The sequence below is a fragment of the Pongo pygmaeus genome, chromosome 19 (assembly GCF_028885625.2).
Source record: "Pongo pygmaeus isolate AG05252 chromosome 19, NHGRI_mPonPyg2-v2.0_pri, whole genome shotgun sequence".
NCBI classification, from domain to species: Eukaryota; Metazoa; Chordata; class Mammalia; order Primates; family Hominidae; genus Pongo; species Pongo pygmaeus.
In genome coordinates, this window is record NC_072392.2 from 47355361 (window position 1) to 47379771 (window position 24411).

Sequence of the window (24411 nt, forward strand, 5' to 3'; positions counted from 1 at the left end):
GAGGCAGGAGGATGGCTTGAGCCAAGGAGGCAGAGGTTGCCGTGAGCCCAGATCATGCCACTACACTCCAGCCTGGGTGACAGAGTGAGACCCTGTCTCCAAAAAAAAAAACTAACAACAACAACAAAAAGAACAACAGGATCTGGAGACGGGGGGTTATTCTGGGTTAGCTAGGTGGACCCTTAATGCAATCACACATATCTATAAGATGGATCAGAGGCAGATTTGACACATAAAGAGAGGGTAATGTGACCACAGAGGCAGGGATTTGAGTGGTGCAGCCATAAGCCAAGGAGCATCAGCAGCCATCAGAAGAGGCAAGGAGCAGAATCCCTCCCAGAGCCTCTGGAGGGCCCACAGCCCTGCTGATGCCTGGATTTTGGCCTTCTGGCCTCCAGAACTGTTACAGAATAAATTTCTGCTGTTTTAAGCCACCAAGTTTGTGGGCGCTAGCACAGCAGCCATGAGCAATGAATACAGATGGTACGAATATCATGTGGAAGTTATCAAAGATTATTAAGAGCCAGGCTTTGGAATTCAAAACAGCTGAGCTGGGCACCAACCTCTGTTGCTCTTTTAGCCCCATGACTCTGGACAGGTTAATTTCTCTAAGCCTCAGTTTTTCTACCTTGTAGAGGTCCTCCAGGTTTTTAATTTAAAAAAGATTGTGTCATGCCTCGCCCAGTGCTTGGCACAGTACCTGGCACCTGGGTGGTGATTATGTGTGTCAGTATGGAGCAGTTTAGAACCAGTCTAAAAGGGGGAACATTTCTGTATTTTCATCTGTGAGCCTTGACTTCATTGTCCATGTTGTCTGGAAATGGGGCAGGATTCACAGTTACTTCCTGTTCACAACCTGCTGGTTTTTTTTAAACCCATGAATAATTATCACTTTGAAGGGGAAGAAGGTGCTGTGAACTTATTTTGCTTCTTCACTGATCCCAAAATATGTTTCTGTGAGCAAAAGCAGAGAGGCCCCTGCTTGGAGACACAGCCAGCCCTGCCTGTGGAGTGCTGAGGACCCTGGCTGGACTAGGGCACACTTGGGGTGCAGGGGGGCACCTTGAGACCTCATCTTTCCTCTGCTGCATGAGCTCTTGATGTGAGGGGTATCCAGAATCTTCTCTGACCCTTAGAAGCAGGACTGGCTGATTGCTAAAATTCCTTCCGGGATTCTAAGAAGAAATGCCAAAACCTAACTTATTCTACCCAACTGGGCTCCAGATCCTTCTGTCAGCTGCAGAAATGGCCCCTGAAACTAACTTCCAGGCAGGGCACCAATATTTCCCTCCTGGCTTAGGAAGCAGTGTCCTTGGTGAGTCAAATCCACTCACATTCCCTGGCTTTGAGCCTTCTCTACTGCCCACTTCTGCCTAAAAGAAAAACTCAATCCTCAGGGTGAGCAGCAAGCAGGAAGGCCCTTTACAGCCTGATGCTCTCTATTCTGTAAAACATGGCCGAGCAGTAACATCATCTACTATACTCAGTTTACATTTATTGAGCACTTACTATATCCCAGGCATTGTGTGGCATAGACTCCAAGACAGTGACTCAACATGGAATTGATCAGTGAAATGCCTGGCTTGCCTTGCATATGCTGTTCCCTCCGCCTGGATTGTCCTCCCTCCACCACCCCCACTGCCATCCTTCAAATGCCACCCGGTCCAAGAAGCCTTCCCTGAGTCAGCTGCCCTTACTGCTCTGCCCTCACAGAACTTTGCAGACTCTACAGTGTGTTCGTGATGCACACACAGGGATGCCCTGCCCATCGGCTGTCTCCCCTGGCCAGGGCGCCCAGATGTCTTCTCAGGGATGATGGGATCATTCCAAGATTAGGAAAACAGACACAGGGTCAAGAGCCGAGAGTTAAGAGGCAGGTGAAGGAAGTGCTGTCAGAGCCATAGGAGGAGAGGAAACAGGTGCCCGGAAGCCCAAAGAGGTGAGGAAAATGACTGAATTATAGTTAAATGTGCACATCCTTCACCATGTATTTCTTTTTTTTGAGATAGAGTCTCACTCTTGTTGCCTAGGCTGCAGTGCAATGGCGTGATCTCAGCTCACTGCAACCTCTGCAGTGTTCAAGCGATTCTCCTGCCTCAGCCTTCCGAGTAGCTGGGATTACAAGGTGCCTGTCACCATGCCTGGCTTTTTTTTTTTTTTTTTTTTTTTTTAGATGGAGTTTCGCTCTTGTTGCCCAGGCGGGAGTGCAATGGTGCGATCTCAGCTCACTGCAACCTCTGTCTCCCAGGTTCAAAGCGATTCTTGTGCCTTAGCTTCCCAAATAGCTGGGATTACAGGCACATGCCACCATCCCTGGCTAATTTTGTACTTTTAGTAGAGACGGGGTTTCTCCATGTTGGTCAGGCTGGTCTCGAACTCCCGACCTCAGGTGATCCACCCGCCTTGGCCTACCAAAGTGTTGGGATTACAGGCGTGAGCCACCATGCCCGGCTACTAATTTTTTGTATTTGCAGTAGAGACAGGGTTTCACCATGTTGGCCAGGCTGGTCTTGAACTCTTGACCTCAGGTGATCCACCTGCCTCAGCTTCCCAAAATGCTGGGATTACAGGCGTAAGCCACCGCGCCTGGCCGCCTAAGAGCTTCTTGAGAGCAAGGACCATTCCCCATCAACCTCATTAACCTTGAAAGGTTGCAAGCTGTTGAGTAGAAGTTATAAAATAACAGTGAAGGTTTAGGGTTGGCCTATGGAGTTGACAGCAGTTCACCTGCATCACTCTAAACTAGTTATGCTGATACTCCCCTAAGGAAGGAAAACAAACCCAGCTCCCTGTAATCCAAATTAGTAAAGAGCTACCTTTTGATAAATGGAAAAAGATAAAGGTAAAAACATCCAAGAGGTGGTAGTTAATGTAATACCTAAATAAACTCTGCTATCATAAACATCCTTTTTAGTACAATTAAAAGTAAGCATTATCATCATCTCTTAAAACCCTTTGTTTTCAAAGCAATAATGATCATTGTAAAATGCTTAGAAAATAGACACAAAAAGGAATAAGTGAACCATACATATTGTTAACATTCAATACATTTCCTTTTTTTATCCTATGCAAAAACTATACACGTTTGTATTTACATAATTGGGAATTAGCCCTCTTATGTGGTTTTAAAACTCTTGATTTTATTGGAAGTTCCCTCCCAAAATTTAAATATTATTAGGCCATTTTTAAAGGCTGCATAAGGAGGTAGTCAGCTTCCAGAAAGTGCCAGATGAATGTAGATAATTTAACCAATATTTTGGTTGTCTTCAGGTTTTCTGATATTATAATACTTTGATGACAGTCTTCACTCTTTTACCATTTGTTTCTCCAGAATAGATTGATTCCTAGGTAATTACTAGGGCAAATGGTATGGACTTTTTTTTTTTTTTTTTGAGACGGAGTTTCGCTCTTGTTGCCCAGACTGGAGTGCAATGGCGCAATCTCAGCTCACAACAGCCTCCACCTCCCGGGTTCAAGTGATTCTTCTGCCTCAGCCTCCTGAGTAGCTGGGATTAACAGGCATGCACCACCACACCCGACTAATTTTGCAGTTTTAGTAGAGACAGGGTTTCTCTCTGTTGGTCAGGCTGGTCTCAAACTCTCGACCTCAGCTGATCCACCCGCCTCAGCCTCCTGAAGTGCTAGGATTACAGGCATAAGCCACCACGCCCAGCCAGTATGGACATTTTTAAGGCTGGTAATACAGAGAGATGAGGCTACCTGCAGGAAGAACTCATCGCACCACATTCTTGACCTGGAGCAAGTATTAATTATGTCTTTGCTAATGTGACAAGTGAAAATTTGTATCAGGTATCCCATTGTTTCAGTTTGCATTTCGTTTTGTTTACTAATGAGTGTGATGACCTTTTCCATCATAAATAGGAGTTGGTACAATATTTCTGTGGATTGGCCATTCATGTTCTTTGCCCATTTTTCTTTCTGCTTAGGTTTTTTCTTCAGATGAGTTTTTATGAACTCTTTATAATTCCCTATTGGTTGGCCTTTTAATTTTGTGTGTGATTTTTTTGGACATGGGGACATTTTAATGTTAGGCAGTCAATGCAGGACACTTAGGATTTCTGCTTTTAAGCTTACACTGCTTTTTTTTTTTTTTGAGACGGAGTCCTGCTCTTTCACCCAGGCTGGAATGCAATGGCACAATCTCAGTTCGCTGCAACCTCCGCCTCCCGGGTTCAAGCAATTCTCCTATCTCAGCCTCCTGAGCAGCTGGGATTACAGGCGCATGCCGCCATGCCCAGGAATGTATTGTATTTTAGTAGAGAGGCCCATGATGCCCAGGCTGGTCTTGAACTCTTGAGCTCAGGCAATCCACCCGCCTCGGCCTCCTGAAGTGCTAGGATTACACGCGTGAGCCACCGCACTTACACTGCTTTTAAGCTTACAAAGTCCTTCCCTATTGTAGGAGTCATTAATGTTCTTGGCCAACGTTTCCAGCTCTTTTCCTTTTGGACAGAGGAAGATAGTGATTTTTGACCCTTGTGACTTTGTGAAGCTGTGTGTCAAGTTCTGGCAATGACTGTGAAAAGCTGACTGTACATCTGGCCTCAAGCCTTTAATTGCTGATGCAAGAGCTTCCAGATGCTACTCTGTCCAATCTAGCAGCCAGTAGCCACATGTAACTATTCACATTTATTTAATATAAAAGTTTAGTTCCCCATTCTCATTAACCACATTTCAAGTGTTCAATGGCCACATGTGGCTAGTGGCCACTGTCCTGGACAGTGCAGATATGGAACTGGTAATACAGAAAGATGAGGCCAAGTGCAGGAAGAACTCATTGCACCACATTCTGGACTTGCACCAATATTAGTTAAGTACGTCTTTGCTAATGTGACAAATGAAAATGGGACCCCTCTGTTTCAGCTTCCAGCAGAACATTTCCATTATCACAGCGGCTGGACAGTATAGCCTGAGCTCCTTCCCTCTGGCATGATGGCTAGCCATTTATAGATCAAATGAGTGAGTGATCAGAGATGGCTGATCACTCACTCTGGAGTCCCAAGAAATCAGGGTGAGCAGAGCCTCCTGATAACAGGTGATGGACATGTAGCAGAGGTGAGAAATAAACTTTTGTGGTTTTGAAGCCAATACACTTTGGGAGTTACTCATGCTTTTCTTTTTAAATAGAAAAATCAAAGCATAATCTGGACCTTCTAGCCTGTTCCACTTTATTTACTCTAATTACCATTAGTATTTAAGCATTTAAAAATTTGTTTTACTACCTAGTAAGGAAAGTTTTCGACAACCCGTTGTTAGCCATGCTTTCCTGTTTATTCCACAAGGTGAAGAATACTTTCCAAAGATCATTTTGTCTGGATACACTCTCTTCTTGTTGGCATCTTGATCAGAATTGTATTAAGCCAGTTCATTTATTTTGGAAGATCTGGCATTCAATGATATTCAGCTTTCCAACCCAGGACTGTGGTCTGTCTCTCCATTTGCTGGAGTCTCCTTTAAGCCCAGCTCCCTCACATGCCTGCGTGCTGAGCAGTGCTGTGTGGAGAAAAATAAGCAGCAATGAGAGAAAATTGAGGACAACATAGTGACTTTTATAAAACAAAACTAATTTCTTTTAAAGAACTGTACTTTATCCTGTGATTCCCTCCCCCATTACTCAGAGTTGAAATGGCGTTTTACAAAAAAACTATATTAGATATATTTTTTTTCTTGTTTCTAAATGCATAAGTTGATGAAATGTATTTTGGAAATTGTACTGATCTGTGAAATCTCAAAGTCTGGATTAGAATTTTCAATAGGTTATTATACAGGTCACCTCTATTTTGTTAGGGATTTTGCATTGGGGTTGCTATTGTGTATGGGGATTTTCCCATTCTATTTATATAGTTCTTTATAACATAAAGCCTTCAGTGTTATTCAACAACTATCTATTGAGCACCTTTGAACAAAGCATGTTCCCTACACTGGGAGGCTCGTAATCCTAACCAGGGACATAGGAAGATAGCTGATGATTACAAAGTTGTTGTATAGAGAAGCTGTCACAGAAGCAAGAGAAGGGCTCTCAGCCAATGGGAGATCAGAAAGCATTTCCAAGAGGTGCTGGTGCTCGAATTGAGTGACAACAAGGCACCCAGAAAATGTTTTGCTGAATGACTGACTGCTGCACACTCAAAAAGACTTGATATTTTGATAATGAATTTTTGTCTCCTGTAGAATCCTAGATATGAGTAAGGGTGGTATTTGTGGAGTCTTTTTTAATGAAGGCACAGATCGCCTAATTCCCTTCTGCCTTCCATTCACAAATTACCACATTGCAAAGAAAGTATCTCTTTACCATCAATTTCTTTCTACTTCAACTTTGGGCCAGACTCAAAACATTTATAATTGCTAGGATAGAAAAAGTGTTGCTATTTTTGTGATCTGGGGCTAAGGCATATCTTCATGTATTTTTTATTTTTATTTTTTCTTGAGACGGAATTTCACTCTTGTTGCCCAGGCTGGAGTGCAATGGCGCAATCTCGGCTCACTGCAACCACTGCTTCCCGGTTCAAGCGATTCTCCTGCCTCAGCCTCCTGAGTAGCAGGGATTACAGGCATGTGCCACCATGCCTAGCTAATTTTGTATTTTTAGTAGATGGGGTTTCTCCATGTTGGTCAGGCTGGTCTCGAACTCCTGACCTCAGGTAATCCGCCCACCTCGGCCTCCCAAACTGTTGGGATTACAGGGGTAAGCCACTGTGCCTGGTCCATATACTTTGTAAATGTAGAAAATTAAGCTGCATTCCCCAACGTGGGACAAAAGAATGGAGAAAAATAACACGAGAAGCCAATCTCCTGTGGTGTGCTGCTTTCTGCCTAAACACTTCTCTGCTACTTGCCCTCTCTGGGCCAGTCTCTTTTTTTTTTTTTTTTTGAGATGGAGTCTTGCTCTGTCACCCAGGCTGGAGTGCAGTGGTGTGATCTCACTCACTGCAAGCTCCGCCTCCCAGGTTCATGCCATTCTCCTGCCTCAGCCTCCCGTGTAGCTGGGACTACAGGCACCCACCACAATGCCTGGCTAATTTTTTGTATTTTTAGTAGAGACAGGGTTTCACCGTGTTAGCCAGGATGGTCTCGATCTCCTGACCTCGTGATCCGTCTCTGGGCCAGTCTCTTAATGGACTTGATTACCTTCTGTCCGTTAAATACTCCAAAACCCTATTTTCAACAGCTCACTAGACACATTTCAACCTGGACAAACTTCTTGGTCATTCTTTAAGACCCACCTCCTCAGTTGCCAACCATGCCAGTCACTTCATGACCCTCTAAAAACCCCACCCATACCTTGGGACACTGTGGTCATTGTTTGTATGGCTGTTTTCCCCACTAAGTCATGAGGTCATAGAGGACAAAGGCCAAGCTTTCTTCTTTTGTATTTACAATTATAACCAAAGGAAAAATTTTTTTTGAACAATCAGCTAAGGTTACATCTGTCAACATTTTCTTCCCTTAAAAATATTAATTTAGGCAATGCTTTCTGAACTTCTGAGCAGGAAAGGGCCCTATTAAGATTCTAATGTGACTGTCTTATTTTATATGGAGGAAGTGGCCAGTGGGGAAAGTTCTGAACCTTGTAACCCCAGAAGCATAATGCTCTTGATCACTATTAGCTTGACTGTCAGCATAAAGACATAGTAAAGGACCTAGAATAATTTTGCAATATGACCTTTTTGAGAAAATTTAAAAAGACAAAATAATTTGGCCCAATGTAGGTAAAATGTATCAAGCTGTTTTGGAAACCTGAAATACGCATCCACATATGCATATGTAGTATGTATGTACACACACAGTATAAACAGATTTTTAGAAGATAATTTTTTTAAAAAGCCAAACCAACTGATTAAAATTATAACTCCACATTATGAAACTTATGATTAGGCAGCACTTCTAAAAGAACAAAATGTGAGAGATTCAAACCAACAGTGACTATGCTGCTGTAGTATGGTTCTATTTTTTTTTTTTTTAGACAATGTCTGGCTCTATCTCCCAGGCTGTAGTGCAGAGGTGCAATCTCAGCTCACTGAAACCTCCAGCTCCCGGGTTCAAGTGATTCTCTTGCTTCAGCCTCCTGGTAGCTGGGACTATAGGCATGAGCCACCATGCCTGGCTAATTTTTGTATTTTTAGTAGAGACGGGGTTTCACCATGTTTCCCAAACTCCCGACCTCAAGTGATCCGCCTGCCTTGGCCTCCCAGTGTTGGGATTACAGGCGTGAGCCACCGCGCCCGGCTGGTTCTAATATTTATAGAAACATAATCAACATGGCAAAAGGGCTTCTTTTAAATTGGCAGCTAAAAGGGTCTTAAGTGGAACTCACCTGAATATGAAGACTGATTTTCTAATGAAGACAGGTTTGGCAGATTACTTGGGGCAATGAATTGCCCTTTAGAGAATATGGATGCAGCTCTGTCAGAGGCTGTTCTGATGGGCAGTGAGCAGGTTAAGAAGTGCTACTGGTAGACAAGGGAGAATTAGTAATGAAGGTAAATTCCCAAGATGCCTGCCACCACTAGGGGCTTCCCTTGGTGATGGTGGGGATGGGCTACTTTGTGGAAGAGGAATACTGAGATGCTACCACTTGATTGTAGGTTTTTTGCTATTCTTCCAGAACCTCTGGCCCCTCCTCAACATCCCATGGGAATCAACTCTTCAAGCCAGGCAGTTCAGAATTGCTAGACTAGCCTAAGAGTGTCCCAGAAAGCAAAGCAAAGAACAGGCAGAGAGGCCCATACAAGATGTACTAAGTGGCCCACGTCCTCAGGGAGCTTGTTGTCCAGGAAGAGAGAGCTCTGATCTAGAGGGTCACTACCCTAAAAACATCCCCTAGTTTGGACTAAGATGCTTTAGGTTACAGGGAAAAGGCAGCTATTTGCAGTATTTGAGTTTTCAGTTCTCTACTCCAGTGGTCTTTAAACCACTGAGTGCTCAGTAAAATCGCTTAAGAAGTTTAAACACACACTCTTTCTCCCAACAGCCCATCCTTGGAGAGTTTGCCTTTACCTTGGGGGATTGGGATGGGGACCAGTGTATTAGCAAGCTCTCCAGGTGAGGTACCCCTGCTTTCCAGGCCGGCCCATAAACAGACAAGTACTTGCCTCAGACCTGCAGGTATCTGTCACCTGGTCTTTTTTAGTCCTTTGTTCAATATTAGACACTGTTACCCTTCTGAGGATAGCTCTGTCCTGCCCACTGGGTCTGGGCTGTGTTCTTTCTCCACTGATTGGGGGAGGCATCTCACATAATCAAGTAAGTAAAATAGTAACACGGGGCAGCTGAGCCAGGGGAGGTGGTTTACACTGTATACATGTGTAGTGTCACAGAAGATTCTACAGTGGCAAAGCTGAAAAGTTGGAGAGAACTGCCCTGACTGGTCAATCTTGGGATGCCCTGACATTTCTGACTGGCTTCATTTTAACAGAAGTCAGCTTATCCCAGAGAACAGACTCACCTGAGTTTGGCAGGCCCTAAAAAAGCATTTCACAAAAATATTTCACTTTTAGTGTGGAGAAGTTCTGGAAATGGAAAGATCTTTCTCATGGGGAGTAGGAGAGCCAAAAACATCCTTAAGGAAAATGGCCTTAATGTTTCAAAAGATTGGGAGGACTCGGGGGAAGAAAACAGAGCTCAATACATCTGAAGAAATTAAATAACTCCTCATATCTTAGAGCAGATTGAATTTACATTTTACTTAAAAAAAGGGGGGTGGGGGAAGTACATACACAAGGAGGAAAACGGGGTGAGGAACAATAAAGATCTGAAATGGATTTCTATGATTTTCCCCTACAATGATCGATTTTGTCTGTTGGGCAGTATTTTTCCTGCTGGCGTACAACTGTTTACAGTATTAACAAGGTTGTAGACAAAGGAACTGCCAAAGTTTAGGCCCGGATGGAAAGGACAGTAAGTTATCATATACAATTTAAGTTTACAATACACAGCATTTTCTTTAAATGATGTAACGCAGTCGCAAAAAGAAGTTAACAATACTAACACGAGAATAATCAAATTTTTGTTGTTATCCATGTGCAGCAACTAACTGCTTTACAAAAAAGCAAAATAATACAATATATCATCACATGTATTTACAGTGTAGTAAATATACTTTTTTTTGTCAAATTTTACACAAACTATTTACAGGTGAATATACTGCATTAAAAAAAATTGTGTGGCTGACACTAAGAATGAATTTTTGCCTAAATCCATTGCATAACACTGAGTAAGACATGCCTCATTATGCCTGGGAGTCGGGGAAGGATGTATAAACAAAAACAAAAAACAAAAAACCCAAACAAAACTGAAAACCCCTAAAACCTACAAACCTGGGAGGGTTGCTGGCTGGCACTCTGTCTCCCCGACTAGGACACAGGATAGAAGCTGACTGTTTAGGATGTGTCCTGGGCACCTGGCTCAGTCATGAACAGGTGTTGAGTGAATGGAAGACAGAGCTGTAGCCACTTTGCCCCAAATCTACTGAACTGCATCTCCATCTTGGCAACTAAGTGCATGCCCCTCGGATGGGAGTACTGGCATAACAGGTAGATTATCCAGGATAAAAACATGACTGAGTTCCTGGTTTCCTCTTTAACAAGTCAGGGGAAACATCTACAAACCGAAACGAATTACTTATAATATTTTTAACAGAACTTATGTCAAATACGAAAAAATGGGCAACTTGGTCTAAATTTCAGAATTTCTTTTATAGATTACAAGTATGAAGACTAAAAAAGTGTTGCATTTCTCAGGGGACACATAGTGGTGAGAGGTTTATCTCATGTACATTTTAGCTACTTGGAAAGCTAGATTTTCCTCAAAAGTCAGAAGTTCTTTAAACAAGGTAAATTTTAAACCTTAGTTAAGTTTTCAAACTCCTAGAATGTACTTACTAGTCAAAGGTATTTTTGCATTTCAAAGGCGGCTCAATTTTGATTTGTGACAATGCTGATCATTTCAGGAGGTATGAAGTACTACACCTTGGTAAACTTGTTTATGGAAATATCAGTATTTTTAACAGTAAACCTCTGGAAGTTTCTTTATTTTGATGGGAAGAGCAAAATAGCATAACACCCACTATCATATGCACCAAACCAACAAACAAAAAAAAGAAAAACATTGAACTAAAGTTATCAAAGGCTTACACTGCCTGCTATTCTAGGGCCTAGAAACTGTGAAACTTACCCCAGAAACACTGGGTTGTGGGAGAGCCAAGACCATGGTGGCAGCTTGGCATCCTTGGCACTGGGTTACTGATCTATTTCTAAACTCAGTTCTAATTTCAGCTTTTTTATATAGTCTTAGTTGCTCTGTCATTATAAACATTTTCTTCTAATGCAGCCTCTACAATAGTTTAAAAACAAAAGTTTAGTAAATTGCACCTGTCTTCAGTATTTCCAACAATTCTATGGTAAACTCATTAATAATACTAAGGTTTTCTTTCATTTTGGCAAATAATTCTTACTTTTCCCAGGACTGTAAACAAATTTAAAAAATTAAATTCTTGTTATTTCTGAGTATCAAAAACAATTTTATTTACATTAACATATTACATTGTTACTGTGTGGATAAATGTGAAATGTATTATATTATTAAAATCAGAACACTTAAATGTACCATTATTTATTGAATTTGCTGTGGAATTTAATTCACTGAAATCCTCTAATGAAACAGCACTACAGGAAACTACCCTCTCCCCTAGGTTTATTTTTTCCCCCTCTCAAAGCCATTATATCTTAACATATAAAGAGAACCTGGGAATAGAGGGATTAATATCTTTTTGTAATAAATATGGTTTAGTTCTAAATTGGAACATCCAGATACCAATATGCTCACTGAAGTCAAATTATTTTGTACACTGCAGGTACCACAAAGAAATTGGATCTGCATTACTATGAAAATTCCAATGCCATGATAATCCATACCACCAGTATAGCAGCAACTCTAACGGCCCCCCTATTGTCATACTAATGCAGGCTGACCAGTCTTTTCACAGTGATTAAATGCAATTCTAGCATATATAACCTACATGTTTTCTTAAAGAGGTTTCTGATTTTTTTGGAGAGGAGGAGGAAGATTAAAAGACATTCAAAATACATCTTATCAAAGAAATTTATAATATACACCATACTCTATTCTTGGAAATTATTTAACAAAATAAAAATATCAGCTACCCTAAATGTCACGTACCATTCCATTTTGCTATGGAGCTAATGCAAACATCTATGAAAATTACCTTCTGGGAACAATTTTTCAACACTTTGTTCACTGATTACCCTGCTCAGAATTATTTAGGAAAGAAGATGGGGAGGGGGAAAAAATACATATACATATATATATATATATATATATATATATATATATATATATAATTACTATACTTAGTATAGTTTTGGTTTACAAAAAACAAAACAAAACACCTTTAGCAAAATTAAAAATTAAAAGATAATCAACTGGAGAAAAAAATAAACTAGTTTGGATGACTGAGTTTGGATAAGGACTTAGAAGTCATAGTTTTAATTCAGTAATGTTAAGATACATGTGGTCACACTTATTTTCCTGTAATTATTGCTAATACTCAAGTGTTAGTATTTCTTAAGAATCCACTATAAAATATGAAATTTCCCTGCCCTCCCCCCCAAGTACCTTGTCTGTGGCTTCATGGTGTCAAGTCACTGAGGCTTGACCTCTATGGTTCTTTCAGTTTTGTAAGGTTAAAAAAAAAAGTCCACAGCTAAAAGATTAAACATACTGGGGTTATAATATTATTTCTCTCATAAACTTGTATCTTGAAAAATGTATAAATAGGACTAACACTTTACTCTGTAGGATGAAGAAGGGAAAACCACAGAAGGCAGAGCTCTGTGCAAATGGCTTTCATCGCTGGCCAGTAGTAGCAGTATTCAAGAATTCATCCTCTCTTACAATTGAGATGTTCTCAGTTAAAAGTTTCCTGACCTCCCACTTTCTTTGCAGTTGTTCTGAACACCTACATATACCAGATACACGTCAAAAGTAGAAGAAAAAAAGTTACAGAAAAGGCAGCATTAAATTTAGGCAAGGCTTCGAAGAGTTGATCATCTGGCAACATGGCAAACCGGATGGGTTCATTATAAAACAGGAAGTGCAGCATTACAACATGGGGGGATAGGGCAAGGACAGGGAAGGGGTCACTAGTGAAGAGCCCATGTTAAGTTGATTTTAAAAAAGAAAGCAAGCAAGCTTCACACGATCTTCTTAATGCTATTACGTTTGAAACTGCCAGCGCTTCTTTGCTTCTGCACTTGGCTTGCGGATCCATGGCGAGTTCGTCCACTGTTACAGTGGCCAGTGGTAGGGGAGAGTTCAACGTTCTCCTTGTCGATTCCTGGAGAAAAACAGAACAGCCAGTTACTTCTTCTTTTCCTTCCAGGATTGAATTTCATTACAGTCATGTGTCGCTTAACAACGGGGACACATTCTAGGAAACGATCATTAGGCCATTTTGTCTGTGCAAATATTGTGGAGTGTACTTACATGAACTTAGATGGCATAGCCTACTATACACCAAGGCTATATGGTATAGCCTATTTCTCCCAGGCTACAAACCCGTACAGCAGGTTACCATATTGTGTACTTTATGTAGTTGTAACACAATGCTAACTATTTGTATATCTAACATAGAAAAGGTACAGTAAAAATACAGTATTATAATCTTTTGGGACCACTGTCTATATGTGCTCTGTTGTTGACTGCAATGTTGTTATGCAGCACATGACTATATTTGTGATAAGATACAACCTGGCAAATTGTTTATGCACATTTCATTTTAATAGTCAATTGCTAAAATGTTTACTAAGTTAATGTCACGTGGAAAACTTCACATTTTGTTACGCAAAGTTTGCTATCATAGCAGAAAATAGCACAAGAAAAATGAAAAGACAAGTTGCAAGGAAAAGCTAGAGGCAGGCAGGCTTGAACTAAATGAAAGGCTAGCAGCCACCAGGGAAGACTAGTGCTCCTTCCTCCAAATCATACCAGAAACTTCCAGCAGAGGTCATCTTCTAGCCTTATTCATAACCTCATTCATGTTTATAAACAGAATATACTCTCCAGCAGCAGGAAGTACTGATCTTTCCAGCAAATTTGTCACTTCAAAGAAAACTCAGATGCTTTTATTTTTTTAATCACAGTGCCTATCCCAAAGAAACCATTTACTGAGAAAATAATATATCACAAAGGTCATACTGTAGAATCTTTGCTTCTTTTCAGCTATGGCAAGTCATTTCACATTCTGCAACCTTAAACAGATGCCATTTATTTCTCTTGAGGAGGAGATTAAACCTCCAAAAGCTGGGCCTAACAATGATTGATTATTTATTTAGAGACAGGGTCTTGCCCTGTTGCACAGGCTGCAGTGCAGTGGTGTGATCATAGCTCACTATAACCTTGAACTTCCAGGCTCAAGCTATCTTCTCGCCTCAGTCTCCCAAACAGCTATGACTACAGATGCATGCCACCATGCCCAGCTAATTTTAAAATTCTGTCTAGAGATAGAGTCTCACTATGTTGCCAAGGCTGGTCTTGAACTCTTGGTCTCAAGCAATCCTTCCATCTTGGCCTCTCAAAGTTCTGGGATTACAAGTAAGAGCCACTGCATCCCACCCCAATTAATTTTATAAATAATCTAAGCAGTAACTTCAGAAAAGTAACCAGAAACTAAAATAAGATTTTTATTTTTATCTATCACATTAGGAAAGATTACAAATTGGGAAACAGGACTGTGGTCACCCTTGCGGAAATAGTGACTTAAGGGGGCATGAGGATGGCTTCTTGGGATGCTGGTAATGTTCTGTTTCTTGATGTAGATGATGGATTTTCAAGTGTGTTTACACTTTAAAAGTTCACTAAGCTGAAAACCTGCAATTTGTGAACTTTTCTGTTAAACATCAATAAAATTTACCCCCAAAATTAGACTGATTATACCTACTGCTGACATAAGTTTTGGTGGGAAAGCAAACAGCTGCAGAACGTTTTAGTAATTTGTATCAAAATGTACATTACTGATTGGTATTTACTGATACAAAAAGATGACCACAATTTTTGGAGTAGGAAAAAAACACCCACACACTGTGGGGAGAGGGCGTAGGGCTGGGTAAACATCCGCCAAAATATTTTATCTCTGTCAGAAGCCAAAGGACTAAAAAATATATTTTACATCTGTATGGCAAGATTTCAGCTAATTTGTACTTTATTCTTCTTTATATATTGAAATTTTAAATCTTAGAATGGAAAAATTTCCATTTTTGGACAAAAAGTAATATTTCAAGTCAAGAAGTATTCATTATGTTACAGAAAATGTACATAGATCTACCCAGTTAGTTATTTGTTGGCTCATGAACAGGAAATGAACTTGGGATGACCTCCCTCTAGGAGCCACTCATCTTTCATTTGGATTCAGCTCTGAATTCAACTCAAGAGTATCAGGCATCTGTAAGCACATGGCCTGGTTTACATGTGCCCAACAGAGATTTGCTGTCTTGAAAATCTGAAATGCTGTCAAAGGAACATGGGCATTTGTCAGTGACTGTTTATGAACATGTGCACTGCATCAGGCATATGAGTGCAATGAAAAACATCAGCGACATTTCTCCAGGAGGTGAGCATAGCTGAACCACCACTGAAAATCTATTCTATTCAAATCTTTTTAAAAACCCTTATTAAAATTTTTAAGGCTAGTCCTGTTCTAATCTAATCTAATCTATTCTAATCATATGCATAGAAAGATGACTAGCAACATTCATGGAACTTTTCTCTGGGTAACAGAATTCTGGTCTATTTAAATTCTCTTCTGTATATTTATTTGCATCCTCTCCAGAGCTATTTACAAAAGAAATAACAAAACTGAAAGAAAGCTGCTCATGATCTCTGGAATGTGCCTTGAGCTTCTTTGGGATGTATGTTTGTGTAGGCTCTTTTAATTGTCTTGCCTATCTCTACAAGATAAAATTCAACCCATATTTTTTTTTCTCATCTCCTTTTCCTTCATGATGCATTATTCTGTCTCTTGCCAGAACTACTTTCTCCTTCCTTGCTTTTAAATTAACTTGCCTATGATTCTACAACTTGTACATCCATCTTCCTCTACTAAGTAAAGGCACTTAGAAGGGTAAAGATCATTATTATTCATTTTTGTTTTCCTGTAAAATCCAGTTATTTTTTCAATACATTGAAAAATTATTTTCAATTAATACTGAATGAACTGAATACTTCCATTTTAAAATGTGATAGCTAGATACCTGTAATTCAGAGCCCCAAAGCATGCAATCCCTGATCTCCAGAGAGTGGTATAATATTTTTAGTTGAAAAGACAGAACTTTTTTTTTTCCTTTTGGCATCCTCCACTTAAAATTATGAATTTGTCAGCATATTTGACCTTCCATTTCCTTAAATTTGCATTTGGCCTACAAGTTTCAAGTCCAGTAATTCTGAGTTGTTTCTTTAACAGAAAATAAGATTCAGGCAAAACTAGGACCTTAAAAAGACAAAGGTTTGAAACATCTTGGAGCTGGCCCACATGCAGGAGGGGCATGAAGCATGGATGACCACTAGGAAGGCCCTGTGACTCTCTGCCAGCAATCTGCTACCCTGGGGCTCGTACTTGTGTCTTGCTACTACTAGACCATGGCCTACTCTGAGGGGAAAACAGTCATGACATGGGTGGCAATGCTTCTGTTTGGGCACAGTGTTATTCCTGAGAATTACAATTACATAAATTGTAGTAATGTAGATGAAGTCACTAGGGTGAAGGTATCTTCAAAAAAGTGCTAAGAACATTCCACTTTCTGTTTTGTGAAGCAAATAACCGTCAAACCTCAAATAATTTTAAAGGCCTTACTTATCTCCTGTTAAATGTTGAGGGTACAAAACAAGCTATAAAGTTGTTCACATACTATGACCTCAAGTATATAAAGAAAAGAAACTGGAAGGAAATGCACCAAAATGTTAATAAACAGTGGTTATCTATCTTAGAATGATAGGATTGTGGGTAACTTTTTCCTTTTATTTTTCTGAATTTTCCAATTTTTTCCTAATGAGCACATTAATTAAAAATGTAAAAGTACGAGTGACTTGTCAGCCCCATCCCTCATAACCAAAAGCTTCAACATTATGTCAAAAGTTGATATTCTACTTCTATTCTCAAATTCATTTTTCATCTAAATTCTTGTTTTTAGAATGTATGCTTTCTTCCTACTTAGTGACCCAACTGTATAAATCACACATTGGTAAATGTGGTGTGACTGTGATTCCTAAGTTCAACTTCACAGCAAAGATGTTTTACTGTAAGGATCAAAGGAGAAACTAACAAAAATCTTGGAAAGTCATTAAAAAAAATTAAAATGCATTACATTTACACCAAAATATATCTTGAAAAAGCCAAGGTAGTATGAAACAGAATGATCATAGTATCTAGTTCTGGCATTTAAGTTTCTCAGCATAATTCTCACTTCTAAGAATTTTCGCAGCATTCTTTCTTTTTATCCTCTAAAATTAAATCTAGAAATCTCTCTAGGAACTGGTGAAGGATTTCACCTCAATATCCCATAGGAAAAACTCTCAGATTATCTGACAGACCGCTCCAATGCAGACAGAACACATCCTGTATTGCTATATGCCATATTTTAAGTTAGTGAGAAGGCCTTGGTGCTGCACTTCTTTTCATCAAAACCCCTTTAAAGTTTTGTATTCTGGTATCTCTTTTGCCCCTAAAGCATTGGCTCTCCCTTCTGGCCTTTGGTGGACACAAACAGACAAAACTACAAAGTGACTGACAGAAACCCAGAGGCTACCACACAAAGGAAATAAAGCTAAAACTTCTGTGGTCCTGATTTGCTAGCTTAAATGACCCCACAGATATGCTGTGGTCAAACATGCAGCCAGTTACAAAACATGCAGAGCAGAAACAGCTGGACATCTGTACAGCAGTGTATCAGTAGTACTATGTTTCAATAAATTGTGGTGGTTCCAGATAAAGACAAAATCCTAAATAGAAGGTGTTATTGGCCAAAATTTAGTGAATTTGAGTAGCTGGGGAAACAGATTAGATTACATTATTGTTATTTAAGTTATATGTCTATCTTCCCTGCTAGAACATGAGTTCCTTGAAGGCAGGTATCAAGGTTTGTGTATTTTTACAACTAGTGATGTAGCTCCAGCCTGACAATTTTTTAGTCACCCATTTTTAAAAAACACTTTTGGTTTCCCAAACTGAAATAATCAGTTATTATAGTATCATGAAATAATAAAAGAACAGAATCACTTTTAACTCTTGAAAAGCTAAGGAAAAATGGGTTAGGTAATTTGTGAGAAGTTATACTACAAAAATGACAGACTAATAATAACAGAAATCCCCTGCCACCTGTGCAGGAGCACTAGTAGGTTACCTTACTCTGCATTTAGTTTATTTCATATACAATATGGCAAACTTATTAGAAAACTCTTATTACATAGAGGAGAAGTCAAACATGTCAGAAGACCTAGGTTTGAGACTTGTTTGGATCAGTACTCTTATTTAGTGGTAATGCTTAATCTGGCAATTAAGGAAAACAGCAGACTTGTCTATTTCAAAGGGTTGTTAGACAAAATCATCTATGTGAAGAATTTTCGCACACAGATAAAATAATTACTCCACAAATTAAGATGCTCCTAATATCTGAAGTAAAAGACCAGGTGTTACAAAGGAGTTTTAGAACAAATACTAGGACTTTAATTTTATGCTAGAATTTGTAAAATTAGTGAAGCTAATATAAATAAGCACAAAATAGAATAAATCTTCTTAGAAGGTAGCTACAGCCTATTTTTAAGCTACAGTAAATACATTCGTGGAGGCGTATTAAATATATACTTAGAAATATTTTTATTTTGAGCTAAATATAAAAAATTGTAACTATAAGAATTTTTGGCTTGGCATTGTGGCTCATGCCTGTAATCCCAACATTTTGGGAGGCCAAGGCGGGCAGATCTTTGAGGTCAGGAGTTCGAGACCAGCCTGGCCAAAATGGTGAAACCTCATCTCTACTGAAAATACAAAAAAAATTAGCCAGGCTTGGTGGAACATGCCTGTAATTCCAGCTACTCAGGAGGCTGAGGCAGGAGAATCGCTTGAACTGGGGAGGCGGAGGTTGCAATAAGCTGAGATCACACCACCGTACTCCAGCCTGGGCAACAGAGAGAGACTCCGTCTCAAAAAGAAAAAAGAATTTTTAAAAACGACTTTCACCAACTGCTAGCACTTCTTTTTCTGTTTAGGTGTAATCTTTTTGTATATTAATTACAGGTGAATAAAAGAAAAGGCATCTTTTATAAATTAGACATAAATGTGTCAAATTTTTTCTTCTTAGTCCTTATAGCTAACTAATGACCTTTTTTTTTTTTTATTTTTTATTTTTGTGAGACAGAGTATTGCTCTGTCACTCAGGCTGGAGTGCGGTGGCGCGATCTCAGCTCACCACAGCCTCAACCTCCCCACCTCAGTCCTGTGAACAGCTTTTTGTATTTTTTGTAGAGAGAGGGTTTTGCCACGTTACCCAGGCTGGTTTTGAACTCCTGGACTCAAGTGATCCGCCCGCCTTGGCCTCCCAAAGTGCTGTGATTATAGGCGTGAGCCATTACACCTGGCCATATTCCTTTTTTTAACTACAGGTGATTGACTAGACAGCCAGCTTTAATTTCTGAGGAAACACTGGGGATGGCTTTCTATTTGGGGAAAACAAGTTATTTTCTAAGCTAAAAAAACTTCATCAAACCACATATTCTGCTCTTTCTCTATTAACTCTCTCTTGAGTTTCTTATTAACCTGCCTTTGTTAGTCCAGGTCTGGGATTGCATCTTCATTGTTCAGGGTGGGTATTAGCAGCTCCTTAACCAAGACAGGCCACACACTGGCCGTGCAATTCCTGTTAAGTACCAAGACCTTATAAAGTGGTGGCTTTACAAGTTCCTAAAGTGCCTAAGCCAGACTGAGCTTACAGGGACCGGTGAGTAAAGTCTCATGCTATGTGCCCAGGATGAGTGTGGGGTAAGCAGTATTTTCGTGCAAAGATGATGAAAATAAAGAGTACCTTGATGAGGGAACAGCTGCATGAAAACTGCTGATTTAGAGCAAGGCAGAGAAGCTTTACAAAGAATGGAAGAAAAAAAGCAAGTGAGTGATGTTCATAAGATTAAAAAAAGGGTGAAATACAATTAGATACTAGATAATTATAATGTTCCTTGGTTTTCAGAAGGAATCTGGTTTTAATTATTGAATTCTGACTATTAATTTCCTAAATATTACAGTTGGTAAATAAATGATAGAACTTACAACTTTGTAGATGTATTTTTTTTACCACTTATATTAAAATTAAGAATTTTAGTTTAAATTAAGCATTAAGCTAAAAATTAGATTTAAAAATTAGCAAGAATTATACCAAGAAATGGCTCAATTTAAAATTATTTTTCTCCCTTAAACACAGGATAATAACAAAGAAAAAGAAAACAAATCAAGAAAAAAAAGGTCAGGTAATACCATAAACAATTCTCTAAAACATTAAAATCATTTCAGAGATCTTAAGTGGCCTCAAAATAGAGACTTTTAGGTTTCTGCTAAAAGGGAGATATTTCTTTTCCTTCTTTTAAAAGACGGGGGTCTCATGATGTTGCCCAGGCTGGACTTGAACTCTTGGGCTCAAGCAATCCTCCCACCTCAGCCTCCCTAGTAGCTGGGGACCACAAGCATGTGCCACTGTGCCCAGCTAAGAGGGAGATAGTTCAAACCTAGTAAACAGAAGTATTACTGACTCAGAGCCAAGTCTAGGTTTAGAGCAATGGTTTGTATGAAATATCCCTCCGTACACAGAGCTATCAGCACTATTGGTTTAGGAATGTTATGATCACTCCCTGATCTAGCCAGCTTCTCAGGAAGAAGGTCTACATTACAGAAGCAAAGTGAGAGAATGGACTGGTAGGCTTGGACGAAGCCCAGAAATAAAAATGGAAGAAGGGAGTCTAAAGTAACGATGAAATAAGTATGTCTTTGTTCTAAAAAATTCATGCACCAATACTAAAAGTAAAATGAGCTGATCAAACAAAAAAAAGTTAAAGCCTTTTTCCTAGTAAAAAAAAAAATTTTAGGCCAGGCACGGTGGCTCATGCCTGTAATCCCAGCACTTTGGAAGGTGGAGGTGGGAGGATCACAAGGTCAGGAGTTCGAGACAAGCATGGCCAATATGGTGAAACCCTGTCTCTACTAAAAATACAAAAATTAGCCGGGCGTGGTAGTAGGTGCCTGTAGTGCCAGCTACTCGGCAGGCTGAGGCAGGAGAATTGCTTGAACCTGGGAGGCGGAGGTTGCAGTGAGCTGAGATCGTGCCACTGCACTCCAGCCTGGGTGACAGAGCGAGACTCCATCTCAAAAAAAAAAAAAGATCACGAATTTACTTGTTTTGTTTAAAAACATTTTTGAGGTGAAAAATGTGTTATAAAACTTTTGCCATAATTATTACATGATCCTTCCACACAAATGTCCCTTTGAACTATCAGAATACTATATAGTACAAGGTACAACATGACAGGTATCACAATAGAGGTCAAAATAGTTATCTATGTACTAATTCTACTGCCCGTTCTGATCTGAAATATATTGAAGGCAGGTATCATGCCCTGGTAGCCCCTCTGCTCCCCTGGGGTCTAAGAGCCCCTTGCATATAGTAAACAATACATATATGTAGGATAAATATCTGGAATTTTGGTATTTTCTACAGCACACTATAGTATTAATCTTGTATTTAAAATAAAAAAAAATAGTGCACACTTAGAATTTGTTAAACAATATGGATCAGAAGGAAATAACTTTCAAGGCAAAAACCCTTAAGTCTCTGGTGACCAAGGATTCTAATCCATACCTAACATACACCTACAAAACAGGTATTCAAATGTTTATTGAATTAAATTACAACAATTCTTCTCTGAAGAATATCAGAAGACCCTGATAAAGTATATATTAAATTTTAATGCTTTGGAAATGGATCCTATTAATTCATTTTCTTTCTTTCCTTCTTTTTTTTTTTTTTTGAGATAGGTTCTCAATCCCTGACTGGAGTGCAGTGGCATGATCACAGCTCACCACAGCCTTGACCTCTCCGGCTCAGGTGATCCTCCCACCCCAGCCTCCCAAGTAGCTGGGACTGCAAATGCATGCCACTATGCCTGGCTAATTTTTCTATTTTTGTAGAGATGGGATTTCGTCATGTTGCCCAGGCTGGTCTCAAGCAATCCACCTGCCTCGGCCTCCCAAAAGTGTTCAGATTACAGGCACGAGCCACTGCACTCAGCCTGGGTTTCATTTTCTAGTTCTAATCCTGGTTCTTCAATTCATGTCCAGCTCAGCTAGACTGGACCTAATAAGGATCATAATATCAAACCTGAAATACCCTTATATATCATAGAGTAAATGGATTCTCTTCCAGATGCTCTTATTGGTGTTTGGGAAAATCCTAAGAGCCAAAGTCTTACGTCCATTTGGCTAAAGGGTCACAGTTAATGCAATTCTATATGCACTGAATCCCAGGTACAGTCACTGCCTCCACTGATGCCAAATTCAATTTCTACTAGGGAAGGATTCAGAAGACAACCATTTAGGTACTTTTATATGTGGACTTGTAAAACAGTCCCCCTTAGGATGGAGAATTAGGCTATGCTAATTTGTCAAGAAGAATGATTTTCAGAGACAATTGCTTTATGTAAGTGACTACCACTTCTCCTCAAAGCTGGTAACTAATGAAATACCACCAAAATGTTTTATTTAAGTAAGATCTAATGCTGGGGCAGGAGGCGGAGGAGGAGAGGTTCATGAATCTCTTATTTTGTTGATTTGCTAGTAGAAAATGTTGGACAAAAGAAAATACAGCTCAGTAGCTGATCCTGCTAAACACCAAAGATTTAGAATGAAGAGTTTTGAATTGACATGAAACATTTGCAGAAAAGGATTGAATGCGTGCAGATCAGGAACATTTGCTTTTTGAAATAGGGCAATGGAACCTTTATCTGTTTAAATCTCAGTAGACTAAGTATAGGTTGATGTTGGGTAATTTGATGGTAAATCAAACTTATGCTCCATATCGGGGAGTGACAAAGAACTTCTTTAAATACTACTGCTTGAGACTTGGCTGCTGGGAATGGAGACAAGGAAATGTTTTGGTTTCTATACAGCTAAATAGCAAAGTTGAAACACCAGACTGAGTTAGGAATCTGGACAACTTTCTTTTGGTTTTTTGATACAAGCAAACTCAGCGCCATAAAGAAACGAGATGGCTGAGTGCTGTGGCTCAAGCCTGTAATCCCAGCACTTTGGGAGGCTGAGATGGGTGGATCACCTGAGGTCAGGAGTTCGAGACCAGCCTGGTCAATATGGGGAAACCCCGTTTCTACTAAAAATACAATAATTAGCCAGGCGTGGTGGCGTGCACTTGTAATTCCAGCTACTATGGAGGCTGAGGCAGGGGAATCGCTTGAACCAAGGAGGCAGAGGTTGCAGTGAGCCAAGACTGCACCACTGCACTCCAGCCTGGGCTACTGAGCAAGACACTGTCTCCAAAGGGGGGGAAAAAAAGGGGCTGGGCGCAGTGGCTCATGCCTGTAATCCCAGCACTTTGGGAGGCTGAAGTGGGCGGATCACGAGGTCAGGAGATCGAGATCATCCTGGCTAACACCGTAAAACCCCATCTCTACTAAAAATACAAAAAATTAGCCAGGCGTGGCGGTGGGCGCCTGTAGTCCCAGCTACTCGGGAGGCTGAGGCAGGAGAATGGCATGAATCTGGGAGGCAGAGGTTGCAGTGAGTCGAGATCGCACCACTGACTCCAGCCTGGGTGACAGAGCGAGACTCTGTCTCAAAAAAAAAAGAGAGAGATAAGGATATAAGATTACATGCAGCTAAAGATATGAAGCAATATACCTAATTATAAACAAAAGATCAACTGTTACCATTAAGAGTTATTCTGTAAGAGCAAACGACAAAAACTCAGTGATTGGGCATATAAATTGGGATCCTTTTGTGAACATGAGCCTGTAATTTAGAGATACAAATGGGTTTTGTGGGAGAGTAAGGTTACTTTTGAAAAGATAAACCCTTTCTCTGAAAACATGTAGTAAAATAAACTGTCAAACCAATGACACACAATTGAGTGACAGGAAGAGTTGAACACCACGATACCACTTAATTCTAGTACTTTTAAACCTCCTCATCTCTTCTGTGTATAGTCAGAGATTTCCAGCCTGAATAAAGGCACCATCTTTGGAGAGCTAATGGAGGTGACACCATTAGTTTGAAACTGGAACCAAAGCCATAAAACCTATTCTCATTTTAATAAACAATTCTAAGTAAAA

At 39.9% G+C, this 24411-nt stretch overlaps 1 protein-coding gene across 3 annotated transcripts in view; it reads right to left on the bottom strand.

Annotated features, from left to right (window-relative positions):
* Positions 1 to 9679: 9679 nt before the first annotated feature.
* The window catches only part of NF1 (neurofibromin 1), a 282604-nt gene continuing 267872 nt past the window's right edge, over positions 9680 to 24411 (bottom strand). For all 3 annotated transcript variants that reach the window (XM_063656134.1, XM_054459933.2, XM_054459932.2), the window contains one exon: positions 9680 to 13375. In XM_063656134.1, coding sequence (XP_063512204.1) covers positions 13233 to 13375 — 143 coding nt within the window. In that variant the 3' untranslated portion in view covers positions 9680 to 13232. The remainder of the gene's footprint in view (positions 13376 to 24411) is intronic.